Here is a 24,064-nt window from a genome sequence, read left to right as displayed (position 1 = left end):
GGAGCCTCTCTCGCCTCCTCAGCAGTGGAAAGGATGTCCGACTGCAGCTTAGGCCTGCTCCCCGCTGGCAAGTGGACATCCCCTGAGGGCTCCCATGCTGCCAGAGGGATGTCTGACTGCCATCTTAGGCCCATTTCCCGGGGAGTGGCCCTAAGCCAGCAGGTGGACATCCCCCAAGGGGTCCCAGACTGCGAGAGTGCACAGGCTGGGCTGAGGGACCCCTCAAAATGCACAAATTTTTGTGCACCGGACCTCTAGTGATTTCATATGGTGAATGAAAATGCTCTGAGGGGAATTAATGGGATAATGATGATGATGATAATGCCTTTTATATACTGAGTCAGTTGTATGTGCTAGACAAAGTTTTCAGCATTTTAATGGAGTACCTTACTTAATCCTCAGAGCAACCCAGCAATATTATTGAACTTAATTATATTAAATCATGTATACCAGCCAGTATTCAAAGGTGAGCTGCCTGACTCCATGGGTGCACATTCTTAAAAACTGTTTGACTTTGTTTTGGTGATAGGGTCAGTGAAGGCCTCATTGAGGAAGTGCTGCTTATTTAAACCTTAAAGTCACAAAGAAGAAGGGGATTAGTGGAGAAACCATTTGATAGAGAAAAGGGCTGAGATTCAGTGAGATTGGCTAGATATATTCAAGAAAACAGAACAGATTAGTTTTATCACATGCTGGCAAATTATAGAAAAAAAAAAGCTGGGAAGTTCTTGAGGTCAGGTGCTCACATATTAGGAGCAATAGCTTGTGCTTCATGGAATGTACTGAATTCTTGAGACAAGATGCAAGTTGTGCTTCAGACGACCTGGGCCATGGTGGGGGTAACATAGTGTAATGATTAAGAGCCTGAGTCTGCCAGAAAGCCTCTTGAATTTATATCCTATCTTTCATAATGATCCCTGCTAGTCAGTGAACCCCTAGACATCTCAGTTTCCTCATCCACAATGTTACCTCAGTGTTAATGATAGTAACTATGAGTATGGTTATGAGAATTAAAGTAGGTCATTCATGTAAAATTCTTGCTATGGTGCATGTATTTAGTACTCAGTAAGTGCTAGATTTTATGGTTAATGTGTAAATAATAGATTGTAGAAGAGACTGAAAACAGGGACGGACATAATCGGCTACCAATATAGTCCAGATGATAATAGACAACATCGTGAACTAAGACTATGGCGATGGCAACTAAATAGAGAACAGTTACACAAGATATTTCATAAGTGCCTTTATGATTCATTAGGTGTGGGAGGCAGAGATGTGACTCTTCGAGTGTTCATGCCTGGCTCACTATTTTCAGATATAGTTTAACCAGGAGGACATGATGATTTGGAGAAGAAATTATGGACCCATAATCTGTTTTGATGTGTTGACTATGGATTAAAGGCTTTCTTCAAGTTTTATCAGAATGTCACCAAGGCAATGTTTTAATCAAGTGTGATACAGATCAACTGGTGGTAGGAGATGATCTGAGTGGTGGATGCATGGGTTGTCTCCATGGTGAGAAAATTATTTCCTATGAAATGCTTTCTCTGTTCTGTTTACATCAAGTATGTTTTTACTTTGGTAATAGCTGTATTTTGCTCTTCTTTCTAATACCTCTCTTTCTGTTTCTTTTTCAACATATTCAGAGTCTGGGGAACACAAATATATATGCACTTAACATTTAAGAACATTTTAAATAATACAAAAACATGTTTTTTAATGAAATTTTGATATAAATTTACATATCAAATGCTTCTAATTTATAATTATGGCCCTAATATGAACTTTTCTTTAAAAATTTTATAACTAAAAATAATAAATCAATTTAAAGAAGAAAAAATACTAAGGAACCAGTAGTAGAGTCACTTTGCTTAACAAAGTCATGAAAGGTAGGCTTGACTGACTGAAGGTTAGAAATCTACAGTAAGCTAGGTACCAGTTTAAGCAATATTCTCACCCTATTTCCACAAAGGCTCTTAAAGGAAAACATTTCATATAAGTCTAGGAGAAAACCATATTGCAATAATGGCTAAGATGAAAAAGAACTAGAACTAGAAATTTGATATTTCAAGAAAGTTGTTAACATAACTTTGTGGATGTTAACTAATTATGGAGCTATGCTTGAAGATAGGAATGACATCAGGCATCAAACAAAAGACCATGTGGAAAATTCCAGTCATTACAAAATCAACCATCACAAGAATCGGGCTGCCTCTCAGCACTGGTGTTCAGTTTCAGTTCAGCCCTCTTCACAGAGGCAACTGTAATGGAACTGCCCACAAATACAAACCAGCAAGAGCAGGGAGTGGACAGGAAGACCAATGCAAAGACTAACTACAATATTAAAATTTTCATTGAGAAGAAGTGATCAATTAGATGATGCTACTCAGTATCAAATCTGGTATTTAGCACTTTTGCTTGGATTTCCCTAGGAAGATTAATAGCAGTGTGACACCTGGGTGATATTTCTTGCTGTGCTTTCAGTAAGTGGATCACTTTCTTCTAGCAGCATCTCTAAAGAGACAGTAAATACTCTCGATCGTCCTCAATATGAGACAGTGGGAAGGGGATGATGTTAGCCCCTGTGATAAAAGCCAACCCCTTCCTCATCACCTTTTGGTTTTAATGCAACTCTGAGCTCAAATAACTGAACAAAAGATTGGCTAGTCATGACTTTGTGGGTTCTGTTTTAGGGTACTGAAATAATTATAGATATGAATGTACAACAGAACTTGATGTTCAATTTCACATTCTGGAAGTGTGCAGACTTAGAGATTATTTTTACACATGTTCTTCCTTCCACAGATGGAAGATTTTACTTCTAAGGCAATCCTGAATCTTTTTTTGGCACCAAATGAAACACTGTTTTAGTACTTGATGGTCAGAGTTTTTAGTGAATAATGGAGCAGAAGGCCCCTTTTAAAAATGTGTATTTGAGCATTTCTTTGACCCTAATTCGGGTTTTTTTTTGAAAATAAAAGAATATTTAGGAGAAATCTGAAAACGCCAATAACAATGTGAGGGCCAGATAGCTCTTTGAATTTGAGGATGGTTTTTTTGAAGGTAGAATCTTAAATTTCCATTTTTGTATAGGTCTTAAATTTGCTTCTGTACAAAAGACCAAGGCCTTATTCCCTATAAGTCAGCAGAAAACTGTGTCACTGTGTCTTACAAAATCCAGGGTAGGTGTGGAGGGGAAATCAGGTATATGTGAGTAAATCAACAGAAAACAGCTCAACCAATTGAAATACATGTCTTAATAAATGGTAATAGGAGAACACAAGGTTTATATTTGAAATTGGAAGCACTTTACTTTTTTCCTCCTACACATAAGCCTGTGGTACAGCTCTTTTTGTTCACGTTAGTTATCTGGGAAAACTGATGCCCTGAGAATTTCAATAATTTCTCAGTATCAACAGCTGGTAATTGATGAAGCTGGGGTTTGAACCCAGACCTATTTGGTACTCCAGTGATGGAGTCAGTTCAAAAGATTAAATTATTGAATGGAGAATTAGTCCATATTCACTATGGTCACTTTTCTACATTTTTGCACAATTGATTTTTTCTGTGCAATTACTTTAAATGCTTCTACTTCAATATGTTATGAAACATTTCTTAAATGAAGCATTATATCTATACCTACTAAATATTTTCTTTTTAAATAATTGCTGCTTATTCTTCCTTAAAGAAAGTAAGCAAATAATTTACTAATCCAATTTGAATTCAATTTGCTTCAGCTTGAAATAATCCATTTATATATATTCGATTATAGAAGAATGCCAATTATAATTTTCTGTAGTAAATTAAAACACTTTAATTTTCTGAATATCACCTGTAGACAACTACTGAAAAGCCTTCTGGATCATATACACCACAATGTTAGCTCTTAAAGGGTCATTTAGAATTCTCTTTAAATGCATCTTACCAGAAGTTGTCTTCACTACATCTGTGGTATTTCTCAGTCCAACAAATGAAAATTGATAAAGCCTCCAAGATCTTGTGTCACCCACTTCAACAGAGTTACGCTTCCATTGGTAGACAATTTCTTCCCGTGGATAGCCATCTGCCAAGAGGTGGGAAAGCACATGTTTAAAATGATTACAAATGAACATATGTAGCAACCCCCTTCCAGGAACAAGACACCAAAGAATGTGCTGAGAGAGATAAAGTTATGACTTAATGAGAACCCTGAACTAAAGAGTCTCACCGTAGAGAAAATAAATACAGTGACATTCTATCCTAAAGGGAAGTTAGATTTAAACATTATGAGGCTAAAAGCATCCCTGCAAGTCACTTAAATTGCAAAGCAGATATACTATACATGGTTTAATAAATACTATATGCACAGTCTGCATTGGGGTGAGATATATGTGGTCAGTATAAACAGACCGTACATATGTAAGATATTGTTTCAGCATGAAGGGTAGTCAACCAGGGAAGGGGAATCATGCAGAAACAGAAAATATTGAGAGAAGAGCAGCCTTAAGTTCCTCTCCAGGACATGCACCCTTAGTAGAAGGTGGTGGGGAAAATAACCTCAACTATTTACATTAATTATTCTCTCTCTCATTTTGTTTGGTTTTCATTTTAGTATACACAGAAATCTATAATGATAATGCAGTGACTATCAGTACCATTTCTTTGCCAAATACGCTAGACCAGTGGTCGGCAAACTCATCAGTCAACAGAGCCAAATATCAACAGTACAACGATTCAAATTTCTTTTGAGAGCCAAATTTTTAAACTTAAACTATATAGGTAGTAACTTAATTAGGGTACTCCTAAGGTTTAAAAAGAGCCACACTCAACGGGCCAAAGAGCCACATGTGGCTTACGAGCCGCAGTTTGCTGACCACGGCCCTAGACAAGTTTCTTAATTTTTTACAAATTATTTGCTTCCTTATGGTGGTTATGATAATACTTATTTCATGAAATTAATGATCAATGTATACTTAATGGATAAACATTACTATTAAGTAAACAATACAATAAACTTTCAATTAAAAATTAGTTAAATAGGGAGAGATTTTAAAAAATTAGAAAGCATCTCAACTGTTTGTCTACTAATAATGCTATGAAAGATGAGTCTTGATTACGGAGGCTGATTCACTACTTAGCAAAAAATTATTGGTGTCTTCCTTTCCTTCGTTTCCTTTTGGTCCAACTCTGTGTCTGTTGTGTATTTATTAATTAAGAAGAAGGAAAAGAGAAAGCAGTATGCCCTGATAGAGCAGGGGTGGGGAGGCAGGATGTGCTGGAAACAGGAAAATAATGATGATATTAAGGAACTTCCTATGGAGAATGTAATTATGATTTAATTTTTGATAGCAATAAGTAATATTAAGTTGTGTTTGGGTTCAGAAGATGGTTGTCAATTGGTGATGTAAAGGCACAAAAGTCACCAGTTCTTAAGCTTAGCTGATTCAGGAGTAGTCCCAGTTGAAAGATTAAAGGAAAATAAATCTAATCTTCTAAAGCTTGGGGAAGTTTTCACTTAAAAATATTCCATTCTTGGATGAAGTAAAACATATGAAATAAGTTTTATAGTAAAACCTTTTGTAAATACAGGGTGGGGGAAAAGTGGGTTTACAGTTGTGAGTATTACAAGGCAGAGCTTATTCTTATATTATTATTTATAAATTATTGTATTTTTATATGAATAACTATAAATCTACTTTGCACAACCCTGTTTATATGATGCTAGAGGCCTGGTGCATGAATTCGTGCACGCTTGGCCTGGCTTGCAGGGTCGGACCAAAACTGGCTCTCCGACATCCCCTGAGGGGTCCCAATTGTGAAAGGGCACAGACCAGGCCAAGGGACCCCACTGGTGCATGATTGGGCCTGGGGAGTGATGTGGGAGGTTGGCCAGCTGGGGAGGGACTGTGGGAGGGCTCCAGGGCATGTCCAGCCATCTCGCTCAGTCCTGATCTGCTGGACCCCAGCAGCAAGCTAACTGACTGGTCAGAACGTCTGCCCCCTGATGGTCAGTGCATGTCATAGCGAACGGTTGAGTGACCTTAGCATATCATTTGCATATTATGCTTTGATTGGTTGAACGGACAACTGGATGACTAGATAATTAGCATATTAGGCTTTTATTATATAAGATACAGTGATGCTTTTCCTTTAGTTCCATCTGGAATTGCTGTAGTGATAAAATAACAATTGATTCTCTCATCACTGATTTTTTTAAGAGTCTCATGCTCTACTGACTGAGCTAGCCGGGCTTCATCACTGATTTTTTTAAATGATGGCTATTATGATTTAATTGGTTCTTAGGAGTCTCCTTCAATCCAAGGCTGGAAAATTATATTTATGAAACTAAAAAAATTAAAATTCATAATCAGTTTTCATTGTTTTATATGTACAGTTGGCAGATCAATAATAAGGAGGAGGTGAGCAACCTAACACGTTTGCTGAACAAGTAGTGAGACAAATATTTGTTTTTAATTCAGGCAGGAAATATGTGAAGGTTACTAAAGCTTATTGTAATTTATGCTAGAATCATCATGAATCTTTTTACTATAGTCTATTATCTGATTATGGTAATAATAATTAAGAAAAATAATAGAGGTTTTTATTGAATCTTGTGTATTGAGATAGCATACCAAGCATTTTACAAACAAAAGAGTATTGTGCTGGGCAGGTCTTATAATCTCTCTTGGGTGTCTGGGAATGTGGACTCACTGATGAGAGATTTAGTAATTTGCTCAAGTCTATGTTGATAGAGTTGGAATTTGAACTGGACTATGGAATGCCCATAATCAGCCTTTTACTCACTGGTGGATAACTAGTTCTAGGTATTACTAGAATTCCAAGAGGGGGAGGTAGTCATTAATTTTGTTGTCTTTAACAGGTATACAGAATTGGAATGTGCAAACCGCACTGTTGGATCTCTGTGCAGCCTGACAGGTAAGGGAGAAAATAAGTAACAAATGTGCTGCTATTCTCCTGGGCCCATGGAGGGCGGGAGATGTATAATCCACCATTACCCCTTTCTATTCAGCACAGGCCTGGTTTTACAGTTCTCCTCAACAAAGGACTCCTAGCAACCACTGCCAATTTATTAAAAGTTTATACATCAATGAAACTTATTTGTAACTCCTGATAAATTAGACCCTTTTCTGCAAGAATCACTCTAAAAAGACCAAGCTGGTATTATGTTGAAAGAAACTGTCAAAATCTTCAGATAAAACAACATTGCTTAATGCAATTTTGTATTTTCTGTAAATCTCCCAATTAATTAACAATGCAATTAGACTATTGGTGAGAGGAGCTACAGACCACAGAATGAGTGTTACTTACAACTGGAGAACTCCAAGGGGCAGGAGTGTTCATCCATTGGAAAATTGTGCAACTGTAATTGGCACTCAGCATCAATTGTCAACCTAAACAGAAACATATGAAAGATAACTAAAATTTTTTAGACATAGTTTTAAAAATGCACATTAGCACAATTTCTAATGACCATTCTCCATCTTCATTCTTGGGGAGTATATCTTACATTCTTATGGCTAACACAAGATGATTCTCACTGAAAAAATCCACAGAGTCCAGGAGAAAAGCATTTAAGACCTAATGTGGTCCCTTCATTTTCACAAACTGAACATTTTCATTGACCTCAACTCCATTTTTTTCAAACCTTATGATCACAATATTTTTTTTGGCAAATTAATTGCACACATGAAATTGTTCAGTGAATATATTTAACAGAACAAATTGTTTTAAGAACTTAAGTTCATTTACTGTTTGCATATAAATGATTGCTGATAATTCTCAGATTTTATCTGGTAATTAAAGCAGAACTTTTTTTAAGTACTTGTTAGCTGTTAGCATTAAATTACTATATGTGAGTTTAAAAATACCTATGTTTCACAGTAGGGTATTATGCATTTTATAATGGAACACCATGACGCCATTAACTAGGGTTTTATAAAGTAGAAAAATATCTAATGGCAAACAGGAAATGTTGAATAAATATACACAGACATACTAGGAATATGTCTGCCAATGAGTTTCAAATAGTTTACATCTGGGAATACTTATTAAACATATAGGTTTTCTGGATCCCAATGGGCTAGATCTCTAGAAGGGAGAAAAATTAAAGGTGTTCAGATGTTTTGATCACTTTAGGAGAAAGTATGAACATACTCTAAAATTGTACTAGTGATGGATTGATATTTTAAATTTCACATTTTTCTAGCTATATTTCTTACAATGATATCAACCTTGAAGTAATAAAAATGTTGTTTGATGAACATTTGTTAATTTAAAAGATTTTGCAGTTTAGCATGCCTTTTCATTTGGGAGATTTTATTTTTCTGTAGTATAGTAGAGCAATTACTGATCTTGAAATAAAACTAATAATCACTAAGCCATTAATTGTTTATATGGCACGGGGCAAAGGTGAATTGTTCTATCATTTAATAAGCATTATTATGGCTTTATTTTCTTTGAACTTGACCAAAGTCACCAAACTAGTGGCACAGTTGAGATCTGAACCCAAGATTATGATGTGTCTCCAAAGCTGGAGGTTTTAATCATTGTCACTCAATATTATATGCTCCCTCAAAGAAAAGATTAGTTTTATTCATATGTAAAACTTTAATTAAATTTGATATATTTAGTATGTTTCCAAATTAAACTAGAATTATTAAAATTGAAAACAATATAGATCATTTGCAGAAACCAAGATAGATACGTACATATATATCTATGCACACACATTCATAATGAATTATAGATAAGAACAATAATAAAATCATCTCTCAGCATAGATTGGCAACTCACTCAAACTTTGATTAAATTTTATGAGTGACATTTTTGAGGTGGTTTCCATAATTAAAAATTGTGTAGTGATTCTGCAAATCAAGGGAAGTGAGAAAAATGACTATAATGTTATGAGAATATAAAGGAACTTGAGATAGTGTAACTTAATACTTCAAAAGTTTAGACCAAGCCCCAATTTATCAAACTTTGAGTTCCACTAGATGCTAATTACAGTCATCGCTGTATGTCTAATTTAATAAAACTCATGATGAGTTCAAAATATATATGATGACTTCCTTCTATACTTAAAGCCATTTATTCCTAGTGATCAACTCTATTTAACTGATATAAATGTTTGAAGCCATTTTAAAGTATTTTATTTTCTTTGTTGACTATTATGTAAGGCATTATGCATATGTCACAAGGGCATTTAACATGAATCATTTGGAAGTTAAAAGTTCTAGGATGCTAAGACCTAGAAGAATCATATTTATATCTTTTACTAAAAATATTTATGAATAAATTTAGTCTCTGCTATGCTTACTATATGTCAGAGTCTAAGCACGTTTCTTATCACACTGTTTAGTCCTTCTAACAACTCCATAAGAATCATCATCTCTATTTTATAGAAATCAAATTAAATGTAAGAGTTAGCTCAGTTGGATGGGGAGTGTGTTGTGGAGTGGTCATGCCTTCCTTCCGAATAATCCCCATCATTTCCCACCTAAATCCTCTCAATAAAAGTGTAACCAACTAAAAACATCAAACTTACTGTACAAATAAGGCTTTGAGATATATCTTCTATCTAGTACTAAGACTCCTGCTACAGATAGCTGCCCCCAAGTCCTGTACAAAGAAATTCTGAAGAGTTGCCCTAGTACATATAGATAGTATGCTGTAGAGCTAGGAACTAAAGCCAGGTTTGTCTAATTTTTAAGCCTATGTACTTCTCTATTATATTATTTAGTAATATCTGCTCACCAATGAAAAAAAAAATCCAGCATAGAATTATTTTAAATACATCTAAGTATTATGCTAAGATAATGGCATAGAAAACCTCCCAAATATTAATGTTTAACTTCAGAAAATAAAAAAAGCTCCAAGTTTTCCCTAAAGATGTCTTTCAAAATAGCCAGTAAATTAATTCAAACAGCCTACAAGTGTAGTGGGGAGTTGGTGCTGGGAGATGGAATTCATTCTAGGTACTTGCCATTGTGTAGCTAAAAAGAGAAAGACATACAGGAGACTTCTGCATATAAAAAAAAAATCTTCTTTTGCAACAGTTTCCTTGGAAACAGAGACATTTCCAAGCATAACAACTAGTAGTCCTAAGGATGACTATGTTTTAGTTTCCATATTTTAAAGTAGCAGGACACACACACACAAAAGCCAAGATTGATGCAAGATCAGGTGATCTTACAAAGGCAAGGAAAATTTTATGTGCTTGTGAGGAAAAAAAGAGTTCTCACATCAGTCATAGAAAATAAGTTTCACCTATTTCTAGTCCTTTGAAAAAGCTTACTGACAACAGAAAGAAAACTAATTTTGTAGTGTCACATACTATTTTGTTCAAACATGGCAACCCTGATGTTGGCTTGGCGGTTTTGTGTGTGTGTGTGTGTTTGGTCTCAAGGAGAGTGTGGTTGATCTTGGTTTTACTCCCAGCAATTACTCTTTTTTTTTTTCTTCTGAAAGAATACCTTAAGGTGTAGAGCACTCGACCATCATTCCAAATTCTCAGCATCCTATTGGGGGTGGTTATCCAATGTGCATCAGCCTTTTTTGAATTTCTGAAGAAAGTGTCTGGAATCCAGATTTTCCCCACCATGTTGCTATTCAATCGGAGGACTTTAATGGTGCTGTTGAATTTCAAACGTCTGTCATACCATGTTTGGGCAAAAAATATATCAATTGTATATTCCTGTTACAAAGAAAAAGATGAATCACAATATTTATATTTCAGTTGGGTTATATTGTAGAGCATTTTTTTTTTTTTGGTATTTGTCATCTTTGTTCTCATTGCTATTTTGAGCTACACTTTGGCTTTGAATAGTCCAAAAGAAAGCAAAGACTTTGCTAAGGAGACTCACTATCTCTGGTAGACGAGTTGATATTTTTATGAAAGAAAATAAACAATAAAAAGGATGGTCTAAATAAATTCTGGCAAAAGATCAGAGCCCTGGTACATTTGTTTGCATTTGATGTTGATAGAGCAGAGTTTCTCATGTTATTTGGGCTATCTAATATGTTGTTTTGGGGGCTGTCTTGTGTATTTTAAGATAGGAGCATACCTAGCCTCTACTCACTAGATGCCAGTAGCACCAACACAAACCTCACCCACCAAGTTGTGACAACTAAACAATACCTCTAGACATTACTAAATGTTTCAGTGAAGACAATCACTTGGGTTGAGAACCTCTGCTGTAGAGTGAAAGTGAAGAATACTTAACACAGTCCTAAACTGGAGCTGTGGAGCCTCAGTCACCTCATAATAACATGGGGACCCTAAAGAATCTATCTTGCTAGGTGGTGTGAGGACAGAAAAAGAGAACACACATCAAGTGCTTTTCAGTGTGCCTGGCAGATAGCAAACACCAATATAATATACAAGGTAACCTTTAAAAAAACACACAAAACTATTATAGTTGTTGTCTTTTCCTCCAAACAAGAAGAAATAAACCAATTCCAAATAATTTTAACACTTTACTAATCTCTATCACAAAGCGTATTCCCAAAATGCCACATTGCTGTGGTGATTAATTACTCCGCAATGATTATTCTCAAGGGCATACCACTAAAGTGGCAAGTGATTGACTGTAATCAAAGAGAATTAAATATGATGTGAATTCAGACCATGAGGCCTGGCATCAGAACACCCAAATTCTAGTTTGACTATCATTACTTTGCCTCATCCTTACTGTTCTGTATTATTTCCCAGTACCTCCTGCTGCCACACCTCATTGCACTTGACTACATTTCCACTGGGGTAAGACATGGCACTTGGTTCACCATTGAATTCCATATTTGCAGTCTATACAGCATGAGAAGGGAACCTATCTTGTGAAATTCGTTGTCAATGAATTAATGCCAGTAAGGAAAGTAAATTAACAATTTCTGATGTACACTTTGGCAAAACACATACAAATAAATAATGAAAATTAAAAATAAGAGCTTTAAGATTAATCAAACCAGTAGCTCTGGGGACTAGTATTCTGGAAAGTAAAAGTTCTATGCCTTCTTAGATTTATAGTTTGCATCAAAATGCTAAATATTCTGAGAGTTTTAGATGTAAAGAAGAAATGTGTTGGCATTTGTTTAATGGTTAAATAAGTAAGCTTATTTTTGTGAATTATGCAGGTGGTGGTATACTTTTTAATCACCCCAATTGAGAGCAATTAAAGTTCCTCATATTTTTGACTCAGTAGAGTGTACTAATTGCTAGCTTGGTAAACACTATTTTAAGGTGTTAGCATTACGATGTTATGTTATATTATATGATGTTATACTATAGACTCCAATTTAGTTTCTCATTTCAGATTTGGATAGAAAGTGTTACACAATAATAACTTGCATTTATTGTTACAACTAATCAATTATTTCCTCTGAGAAACAGTTCTGATTTGAAGCAAACTATGCCTTCTCCACACCAACACTATTCTAAAAAGCAGTGGAGCCCTATATTGTATTTTGTAGTAAGCAGTACTTACCAAGTAAACGGTTATTGAATTTTAAATATAACATTTTACACAAATTAATTTTATACATATGATCACATTTAATTCTCATAACAAATCATTAAAATTATCCTTATGTTGCAAGAGAGAAAAACTGAAAGATTCTCCCTTCTGATAGAGCATTTGGCATATTTATTGCTATTTTCATCATACCACATGGACCCTTTAGTATGCTAATAATATAGACAAACTATTAGAAACTTACCATATTGATAGCATTCACTGGACCGATGCTATTCACATACATGTCTGTGTGAATTAATGTTGGCTTCACTGTAAAGAGAACCACAGAGAAGCACAATATTTTAAACTGTGCTATTCTAGAAATACATTTACTTTGTCATTTTAGAAGTGGTTTATTTACCACTAATTTAGTGCCACTGACTAATTCTCTTCTTTTAAATGACTCTGTTTTCAACGAAATATCTCCATTTAGCATGTAAATGCTATAACTAAGCATAGTAGAGTTTCAAAACTGGTTTTCCTTTCAAGACTATGTAAAGATAAACAAATAAGAAAAAACTCCTCAGATTCCCCCCCCCCAACCCCTTCAGATATCCTGAATTTTTTCCATTTTTCCTTCAAGCTCTGAAATCTATTTGAGAATTATTACCTGACTTGCCCCATTTAGAAAAAAAATAACTACTTAGTGACCTATAAAAATAAGCATGAGAAACATGAAGTAGATATAAAGAGCAACAAGTATTGTGAATTGTTTTGGAATATTTGCACCTGTTGGTTCCGTTTGTGACCGCTTTATCCAAATATACCTCTAGCCAAAAGAAAATCAATCTTCCTCAGTGACTTCATGGATTCTGTGACTCATCAAATAATATGAGGAAACCATATGGAAACCCAATACACACCTATTTGTCAAAGAGGTCTGATAGTAAAAATCATGAAGTGTTACATTTATGACTAAATGCAAATGCATATGCTCTATTTTCCTTTCACGTTTAATGAACAAGGGTTCATAATATCATTCCTGGCTTCAATTCAACATGTATCTCATTTTTATCCACTTTCCTTGAAAGTGTGCCCTAATTCTCAGTGGTGGATTGAATTCTTTGCTATTCCCTGTATCTACAACCTTGCTGTCACCTCACTGAGGCTACTTCTCTACTTCGAACTTTGGGCTTGACTATCTGATTTGGTTTGGCTAATAATATATAGACAAAAGTGAGTGTGCTAGTTCTAACCACAAGCATTTAAGCCTTTGAGCTTCTACTTTCTCTCTTGCTCTTTGCTATTATCATGAGACGAATACTCCCCCAGCTAGTGTGCTGGTCCCAGGAGTAAAATAAGAGAGAGTACAGATTTCCTTAATGAACAGCCCGTTTGGCTTACATTAAATCACCACCCCTAACAAGTGCTAAGAAAATGCCTATTGTAATTTGCCATTGAGAATTTGTGGTTGTTTATTACACAGCAATAGGTAACAAGTATATCCTTCCTTTATCATAATATGCTTTTTTTATGTCTCTTCATAAAGAACTTGTCACTTTTCTTCTACAGCCTTTGTCTGGGATACCTAGCAAAAATTGAATTTCTAGCTCTCAAATCTCACTTGAAAATCATCTTTCCTCATTTGAACTTATCAATGCCCATCCTACCTTCAAGCCAGAATGCTACTTATATTTTTTTTATCTATTTTTATAACATATAGTGAAGGTTTTATTTAAATAATTCTGGTTATCAAATATGCTAGTGTTGTCTTCTAATATGGTAGGCATATTTATGAGTTTCGATCCACACCAAGGTACAAAGGACTTCAACATACCTCCTATATCAGGTCGGAGTTTATTGTCATATCCTTCTAGGAGATTGTTTAAGATAATAGTGACATCACCCTCAGGAACTTTGGGTGTCAAGACCCATGTTTTGTTAGAAGCATAATCTTCATAGTCATCATCAGATTTTTGGCTAGTAAGGCTAAGAAAACAAAAAAATATTTGTTACAAAACACATAGACTATCCTCAAATTAATTTTTATCTTCAGACTATTGGTGGAAAAGGAGAAGTGACACCAGGTTATAGGAATCCATTAAAATGGATTAGAGTGGAAATTTTCACCTGAGGATTTGTCTAGGTAATTGGACTGCATAGATGTACATTATAATTTATAATAGTGAAATCTTCCATTTTGCAGAATGCTCTGCCCTCCTATCTCTAAGTAGGCTATGTTTACCAGTTTTTGCCTTTTCCATAGTGGTTCTTTTTGCCTACCTTGCCCAGCCTTATGAAAGGGGATAAAACCCCACACACTATTTTTGTGAAAGTGATGCTTAAACTATCATAATGTAGGCTAAGAATTCAGGCATAATGTCTACTTCTTTTTCCTTTGAGAAGTTAACTTGCTTCAACCTATTAATGAAAGTAAGAGACTGATAATTAGATTCACTCCCACAAACCGCCAGACGAGCCTCTCCCTCCTCAATTGAACTACTGAGGAGAGCTCAGGCTTGCTGCCTTTTCCTCCCCCAGGGTGTGTGTATGTGCATTTTGTCTCCTCACTTGCACTGAAGGCAAGGGCGGTTCATTTATCTTTGATTGTTAAGAACCTGGGACTATGAACGAAAATGTAGTCGCAGACTTTAAACCACCTTTTACTACAGCATAAGTTCCTAAACTGGAAACTCATACTATTGCTTATTGTACTGCAATCATAGAGATGAAATTATCTATTTTGAATGATCAGAAAGCCACATAATATCCTGACTCAGTTTTCTATGCCCCATGATTGGGCCGGAAGCTAAGGCTGACTTTGGAAAGATACTAAAATTTCTATAGCTTATCTCTCCACTGCTCCACATTCCAATCCCCCTCACCCCCCACAACAAGATGATTGTATTTTCCAGACCTAGGGGCAATGCAAAACCTTGCAAAAGCTGTCATTTTCATTTTTATCAGCACTCAGTGAATATAGGTTCTTTCTATTATTTATTATGAAAAAATTACAAATGTAAAATATAAAATTTCCCATCCCATCATCAGTTTATTTTTCCCATATATTTACCATATATATATTTTCCCAAATATATATGGTATAGACTGGATCTTGTTAGAAAATAAATCACTGCCACATTACTCTGAATAAAAAAAAGTATATGTAAATATATATATATGAAATATATATATACACATATATTTCAAACCATATTTATCACCTTTCTTCAGTCATAATCTTATGTATGGCTGTGTTTTATATATGTAACTTGGAGATAAATAGATCGATGGATAGATGATTAAATATGGTAGAAGAAGGCTGATAAGTAATTAATGTGATTTGAGAATGAGTGAGGGAGATGACGTTTTTATTATTTTTAAATACAATTTTATTGATTTTAGAGAGAGAAGAAGGGAGAGGGAGAGAAAGAGAGGAACGTTGATGTAAGAGGGAAACATCAACTGGTTGCCTCCTGACCAGGGATCGAACCTACAACCTGGATATGTGCTCTGACTGTGAATTGAATCCCCGACCTTTTGGTGTATGGGAAGATGCTCAATCAACTGAGCCACACCAGCAAGGACAGGGAGATGATGTTTTAAGAGTAATAACTGGCATAAATCAACTTAATAAGCAAGTGATCTCTTTTTATATTCTTTTAAAGCTTTATGAAAAGGAAACAAACTGAGTCACACATCTGCATGACACCTAACATAGCCCGTGTTTTACATCTTGCACTTTAGTAGCATAGGAACTTTAAACAAAATGTGAATTTCATAGCGTACCTGTAGAGGATATGAAGGGCTGGACAAGCTCCAACCAGCAGAGACACCAGTTCTCTTGCCAGGAAAATCCCTCTCAGGCCTCAATTCATCATTTCTCCAGAGCACTGTGAACTCTGCCTAATGGAACTCTAATGGGACTCTAATCCTATGACCCAAATCTTACTAGTTTAGTAAGAAAAAAACTCTCTAAGAAAATTTTAAGTCCTTCCAATAAATCACTGGGGAAAAGAATATATTTGGCCCATTAGATGTCATCATAATAGAATTTTACTCCTTTTTGATTTGGTCATGCAATAGGGCCTTTTAAAAAATTACCCCTCATTCTTTGCCTTTCTCCCTCTGTGTCTGTCTCTCTTTCTGCCTCTCTGTTCTCTGTCTCTATCAGACAAATAGACCTTATTAAAGTTTCTTCAAGGGAAGGTGACATATATAGTAAGTTGTTTGGTTTGCTTATTTATAGCACTGCTTCATACTAAGAAAGAAATTATCCAAGCCTCAACGTGCTGTATTACTGACATTGCTATTACTGGGCCAGCTAGGAGGGAAAATACATCAAATGAAAGGATAAGGGATACTTGCTTAGAAGGAATGCTACTTTCCAGAATTGCACCAATAATTCTCTTAATATTATCACCTATTGGATGCCAGAACAGTACTTAAATTGGTCTCATTTAAAAGTGTCAGTGATGTGGTGTTTTTGTTGTTGTTGTTTTTTTTTTTTTTTTTGTTTGTTTTTTGCCAGCACCACTTCCTCTGGGACATTGTTATCATTTTGTTGCAAACACTTTCCTGTTTATGTTGACCAGTAAGCCTTCACCGAGTTCCTCCACTAGAAAACTAGTCTCTCAAATGGTCAGTGGCAGCATTGCCTGTCTATGTGCCCATGACTCATTTTCTCCCTTTTTTAAATCCTCACCTGAAGATACTTTTCCATTGATTTTTAGAGAGAATAGGAGAGGGAAAGACAGAGAGAAACATTAATGTGAGAGAAACACATCAATTAATTGCCTCCGCAGGAGCCCTGACCAGGGCCCAGGCTGGGAAGGAATCTGCAACCAAGGTACCTGCGGAATGGAACCTGGGACCCTATGTGGTGTTTTTTTTTTGTTGTTGTTTTTTTTGTGTGTGTGTGTGTTTTCAGACTTCAGGAAACCAACTTAGCCACAGAGAGGTTAAACAGAGTAGAGAAACTAGAATATGTACTTGGGAATTAGAAATTACCAGGTCTGTTTATTTGATTTATATCTTGCCTCTGTCACTATTTTATGCCATTGGGCAAATTATTTAACCTAGCTTATCAGGCCAACACTCTATCCACTGAGTCTAACCAGCTAGGATGAAACCTTCTCATTTGAAAATAAAGTTAATACTAGAGTTTATATCGAATTTTTGTGTAAGGTTATTAATGCTTAGCATGATGCCTGACACATAGTTTTGAAAACAGGTTTATTATAATTATTAGTATAAAGAGACCCTTACTATGTTTATAATAATAGCTCCAACCATGTAACTACAACCTGATTCTACAGATGCTGCCTTTTAACTAATATGGTCTGAGAAGGACTATAAAAACAGATGTTTTCCAGGAAGAAAAATAATGAGCCCCTCCATTATAAATAAATGGAGTTATTATTCTCCAGAACTTTCCCAGCTGAGGTCTAAATTAATAGGGCTGATGCATAATCTGGGATTGTGTCCAGATTTGTCTTTAAAAAAGAAAAAGAACCTTTCTCACTCAATGTTGCCTCTTTCTTGATCATTCTTTGGAGTCAAAAACGTCCACATATATAGGTGAACAAGCTATAGGGGTAATGAGGTATGACCATTCAAGAAGGCATTCTATAGAATTGTGAACCTCATGAGAATGCCAGGGTAGGAATTCTAATATATAAAGAGACAGGTGTCATCATGACTGAACGGATGACCGGTCACCATGAAGTGCACGGAGCACCCCGCCCTCTGGCCCCTGAGCTGTTCGCTTTGAGGGGGAGGTGGCGGTGGGCAGGACTAGGGACTGTTGAGTGGCGGCGGGCTGCTTCACAGGACTGCAGTGAGTTTAGCAGAGTTTCGCAGAGCAGTCACAGGGCAGGGGAGTTTTGTGGAGCAGTCACAGGGTGGGGGAGCCTGGCGGAGCAGTCACGGGGTTGGGGGAGTTTCACAGAGCAGTGGCGGGGCTGGGGGAGCCTTGTGGAGCATTCGAGGGGCTGCGAGCATCGTGGAGCGTCCCAGGGTGGGGAGTTTCACATAGTATCACAAGGTGGCAGAGGCCAGCGACGGAGGCCAGGCTGGGCCTGTGGATCCTAACGACACATGATTTTGTGCATGCAGGGCCTCTAATCCTATATAATAAAGAGGTAATATGCAAATTAACCCTCATGCCCTCACAAGATGGCTGCCTATGACCAGGCCAGCAGGGGAGTTAGTGAGGGACGACCAAATGACTGAACAAACAGGCTGCATGGGGCGATCAGGCTGGCGGGAGGGCCATGAGGGACAACCAGGCAGCAGGAAGGGCAGTTGGAGGTGACCAGGCCAGCAGGGGGGAGGGGGGGAGTAAGAGGCGATCAGGCCAGCAGGAAGGACAGTTAGGGGTGACCAGGCTGGCGGTGAGGAGGGGGTGCATTTTGGGGCAACCAGGCCAGCGGGGGGGGCAGTTGGGGGCGATTAGGCTGGAAGGGGGGCAGTGAGGGGTGACTAGGCTGGCATGGGGGCAGTTGGGGGAGACCAGGCCAGCGGGGGGGGGGCGGGCAGTTAGAGGCGACCAGGCCAGCATGCATAGTTAGTGAGGGGTGATCGGGCCAGCAGGGGTGGCAGTTAGGGGCAACCAAGCAGGCAGGCAGGGGAGCAATTAGGAGCCAGTGGTCCAGGATTGTGAGAGGGGTCCCAGATTAGAGAGGGTGCAGGCTGGGCTTAGGGGACCCCCCATCCCCGTGCACGAATTTCATGCACCAGGCCTCTATTTGAATGATAAAGATTCAAGAAAATCTGCTTAACATTGAGAGGGATAAGAGCAAACACAAATTCAAACTTCTAGCTGAAGGCACCTATTTAAATAAATAGCCTCTAGAAGTGATTATGCATGGGTCCTCTAGTTAAAAAAAAAATAAAACTTACAAAGGGGAAGAGCTAACATTGAAATTACTCTTAAATTATCTTATCATAATAGAAACTTTTTAAATAGTTTAAGTGATAATTTCTGAAAGACAGTGACAAAATATAAAGCTTTCAAAAAATTGTTAGAAAGCCATCTGACCCAGCACTTTGGACAGCAAAATGAGCATCTCCTGGAAAATTGCTAGGAATTCAGAACCCTGAACCCCACAAAGATTCCTGAATCAGAATCTTTGTTTTAACAACATCTACAAGTGACTCATATATGTATTTAAATTTGAGAATCCCAATAGTAGAATGTTTCAATAAGTGGTTTTCACTCTGCGATGTGTGTGTACTGGGGTGAGCTCTTTTAAAAATATAGATTCCCAGGTTCATACCTTAGATATGACTCTGGTTCACCATGTGATGAATTAGATTATTAATTTTTATTTACGGTTTTATGCATGATTTAAATTTATGCATGAATACAAACATGTAATGAGTTCACGTTTATAATTAGAAACAAAAAATGTTTTTACTTAGGACAAGTGGCTTATAAAAATAAACCAAATACTGGGTAGACATTGTATAATGAGAGATTGCTCTCATTAATGTAGAAGATTCTAAATATTTTAATTTTGTTACATTTTAGATGTTTGCCACTGTGAACATTAATAATGCAGTTTATGAAATCTTCAATTTCAGGTATTTCAGATTCCCATAGATTCAAAGAAGCCCTAAGTTTTGTGAGGGGAAAATCTAGTCATTGTATTTTCCCCAGGTAGTACAACAGCAAACATTTAGATGAATATAAAAACATTTCATTTAGGTACCTTTAAATCTATAGTTTGGCTTCATAAAGACAGATTACATATACAGTCCCCCAAATGTATACACATCTTTTGAATAATTATAAAGTCAGTATTTATTAAAATATATTTCACTTTCAAAATTGAACTATCAGCTATTAAAGTGTATATACATTTTTGGACACCCTGTATATAAAGATAGAGATAGATATTCTCTGACACAAGTAGGTAAATAGTTGAATAAACAAAAACATTTATTTTTATACTTGAAATATTTTAAGTGATTAGTATTTGATTCCTTTGAACCATTAATATTTTTATTGGTACAATTTTTGGATTAATTTCATTGGTGCAATGAGTCAAAAGCATAATATTTTAGATGTCAACATAAATCTCCCAATACATATGCTAGTATGTCAGCAAAATAAAACCTTTTGAAAATTTCCTATTAAAAACTCCTGTGCACTGGACTTTCTGCTCCATCAATGTTACCTGTATTGTGTATCTCCACTATATAACTTAAAATCCATTCTTTCCTTTTACTACAACCACAGGGATCCCCTGCTACCCTAAGTTCTCATCAGGCTATAAGATCCTGTTGGGATTCTCACAGTCCGAAAGCATCAGTAATAGGAGAATGTGTTGTTCCTTACATCAGGGTGTTACCTGTGAGTTTGTGGAGTTCCAGAAACCTGGCCAAACTCCTATACCTTTGCATGTATTGTCCTTTCTACAGATAATCTTTCCTTCTCTCCATCTGCCAAAACAATGCTTGGCATGGCTTATTCCTTCTTCACTTTCAATTTTCAACACAAGCATCACCTTCTCATGCAGGCCATCTGTTACTGTTTAATGACCTGTGTCACCTGTTCCACCTTTGTATGTTCTATCCAATCCCTGATTTGCTTCTTAGCATTTGTCATAATGTGTGTGTGGGTGTGTTTTATTGGCTGAAGTTTTACATATGTCTCCTTTTTCCCTGATTGACACCCCCCTGCCCCACCAGCCATTCCCACCCGGACAAGCCCCCACCACCCCAGTGTCTGTGTCCATTGGTTATGCTAATATGCATGCATACAAGTCCTTTGGTTGCTCTCTAACACCCCTCCCCCCACCTCCCCTGCCATTTGTCTCTGGACCTATTTTTGTTCATCAAATTATGTTGATCATTACATCCCACATATGAGTGAGATCATGTGATATTTCTCTTTCTCTGACTGGCTTATTTCACTTAGGGTAATGCTCTCATAATGTGTATTTTTGATTGACTTATCCATTGTCTCTATTACTAGATTATATATTCCATGAGGACATGCTTAATTAAGATTTTTGGGAAGAATCATTTTAAATTGATTTTTAGAGAGAGAGAGAGGGGGAAAGAGAGAGAGAGAGAGAGAGAGAGAGAGAGAGAGAGAGAAATTGATTTGTTGTTCCACTTATTTATGCATTCATTGGTTGCTTCTTGTATGTGCCTGGCCTGAAGTCGAACCCACAGCCTTGGCATATTGAATGATGCGCTAACCAGCTGAACTACTTTGCTAACTAGTTTTCCTAAGGTAAATAATAAAACCAGCACTAGCTACTGGTAAATATTCACTTTGTTCTAAGAATAACTTGGGGACTCACATATATTTTTCCACTTAATCCTTAAAACACTGATAGTTCTATTGTTATCCCTATTTCCATATCTGTGTCAGAGAAATACATGTATTCTGTCTTCATGATGCCAAACACCATTCGATTTGAAGGAAAACAATGATATTTACCAATAGGCGCTTTAGGTTGCCAAAACCACAATGTCATACCATTATGCCACAAGGCTTTTAAACAGGATTTGGGGCCAGAGAATCTGCCACTGGACATTCGTCAAAAAAAATAAGATCAACCAAAATGAATGGTTGCTTAAGCTAATTTCCCTTAGGGCAATAAATTAGTTCATGCCTGAGCTCAATAAAAGTATGGCACCCTCAGCACAAAGTTAATAACATTCGAATTTCATAAGCTTGCCATTGAAGATACCAATGATTTGATTTCCCCACGCTGAGGAATAAAAGCAAAGCTCACAATTTTCACTTAATGGATATGATAAGATGCCCCACTAAAACAATTTCTGGGCTTAGAAAGCAATGCATACTGCAGGGGCAAGGCATACATGTAAGCGAGGTCATTTCATAGGGTTCCTCCAGCCAAAGCAAAAGGTAGATTTTAGTAGAAAGTATAGGAGCAGGCGTGTACTAGCAAAGTGAGTAGATATCATCAAAGGTCATAGGTCTGAGTCTGATCATGGGAGGAGGGGACTCAGTACTGTCTGGACTCTGGAGGACTGGGAGCTTTTGAGGGACACTGTGGTGGTGTGTTCAGTGAATAGCAGCATTGGGGCACCCATGGCACTTCCATACAGGGCCTTTAGTAGCCTCTGGGATCCTATACCTCCCAGGAAGGACATGCATATACTGCCCAGAACCTCTTAGGAAGGTGCTCAATGCACAGGTGCTCATTATACACAGAGTAGAGCTAGGGAAGGGAAGTAAGTCCCTAAGTATCAATTCTGATATTGAATTGTCCTACTAATAATGATTTCCTTAGCTCATGCCTAGGTCATTTTTAATGTTAGAATAACAGCTGTTGCCAAGTGTGTTTATTTGACTCAGTCCATTATCAGAACTATATTTTCCAATATGTGCAAACTGTGTATTTTACTAGCAATCACGAATGACCCATATCAAATAAATGCGTATGATTTTATTAGCTAAGATGAACTTTATTGCAAGAATTAGGACATCCAAACTAAATTGGGAGGCACTGACATATATAATTACAAAGCCTGTCTCATTTTGAGTATCATTAGCCTGAATACTTTGAAACTGATATGTCTGTTTACAGTATTGGACTATATTAATTATTTAGTCTAATTTCCTGTCCTACCACTGGTATCAAAGATGGAATCGCCTTCTCAAAAAGCATATGGGTTTCATAAATACCAAATGAAAATTGGGATAATTAAAAAGGTGAGGAGGAAAAGTGTGGAGAAGGCAACTTACAACATTCCCTGGGGGCAAGAGGTGTAAATAAGCAAAGACCATCAATATCAGGTCATATTCTAGGACAGTGATGGCGAACCTTTTGAGCTCGGGTTGTCAGCATTTTGAAACACCCTAACTTAACTCTGGTGCCGTGTCCCATATAGAAATTTTTTGATATTTGCAACCATAGTGAAACAAAGACTTGTATTTTTGATATTTATTTTATATATTTAAATGCCATTTAACAAAGAAAAATCAACCAAAAAAATGAGTTCGTGTGTCATCTCTGACATGCATGTCATAGGTTCGCCATCACTGTTCTAGGATTATCACCGAAGTCCATTTTCTCTGGGTTGGCCCCCTTGTTACTATTTTTTGTTTGTTTTAGCCTTCTTAAGTGAAAGTGGGAGAATGTGGAGCAGCAAGGACTCCAATGCTATTTGGAGGGACATTTTGGCATTATCTTCTAATAATGAGCATGCAGGTAATCCAATCACCCAGAAAGGCCATCCCTAGATTTCTAAAAGAAATGCATGCATATGTCTACTCAAAAACAGGCACAAGAATGCTCACAGTTGCATTATTGGTAATAGAAATGACTAGAATCACAATCAAGAGGAGAATGGACAAATAAAATATGGTATATTCACACACTGAAATAATATATGACAATACAAATTAGTGAACTACTGCAACATGTGCCGGGAGCCGGTCCATCCTTGCTGTTTCAAGGGACCTGGCATATATGGCATACTGTTCTTAATATGTTTGCTCACCTTCTTGGCACTATGTGTTTTAACCAAGGTCACCTCTCTGAGAAAGGTTGTTTCCCCAGGTAGAGATTTCCCCCTGAAGTTAGGGAGGGAATAAAACCCCTTCACTAAGTGCCAGGCGGGTAATT

At 36.8% G+C, this 24,064-nt stretch overlaps 1 protein-coding gene across 2 annotated transcripts in view; it reads right to left on the bottom strand.

The window, feature by feature from the left end:
- GABRG2 (gamma-aminobutyric acid type A receptor gamma2 subunit) overlaps positions 1-24,064 on the bottom strand; it is a 110,474-nt gene that overhangs the window by 68,821 nt on the left and 17,589 nt on the right. For both annotated transcript variants that reach the window (XM_006766326.2, XM_006766325.2), the window contains exons 2-6: positions 14,287-14,438; positions 12,712-12,779; positions 10,473-10,693; positions 7,309-7,391; positions 3,926-4,063 (exon numbers count right to left, since the gene is read on the bottom strand). In XM_006766326.2, the coding sequence (XP_006766389.1) occupies positions 3,926-4,063; positions 7,309-7,391; positions 10,473-10,693; positions 12,712-12,779; positions 14,287-14,438 (662 nt within the window). The remainder of the gene's footprint in view (positions 1-3,925; positions 4,064-7,308; positions 7,392-10,472; positions 10,694-12,711; positions 12,780-14,286; positions 14,439-24,064) is intronic.

Source organism: Myotis davidii, unplaced genomic scaffold (assembly GCF_000327345.1).
Source record: "Myotis davidii unplaced genomic scaffold, ASM32734v1 scaffold18, whole genome shotgun sequence".
NCBI lineage: Eukaryota > Metazoa > Chordata > Mammalia > Chiroptera > Vespertilionidae > Myotis > Myotis davidii.
The sequence above is the reverse complement of the archived record's forward strand: the minus strand, read 5'-3'. Positions and strand labels throughout refer to the sequence as shown.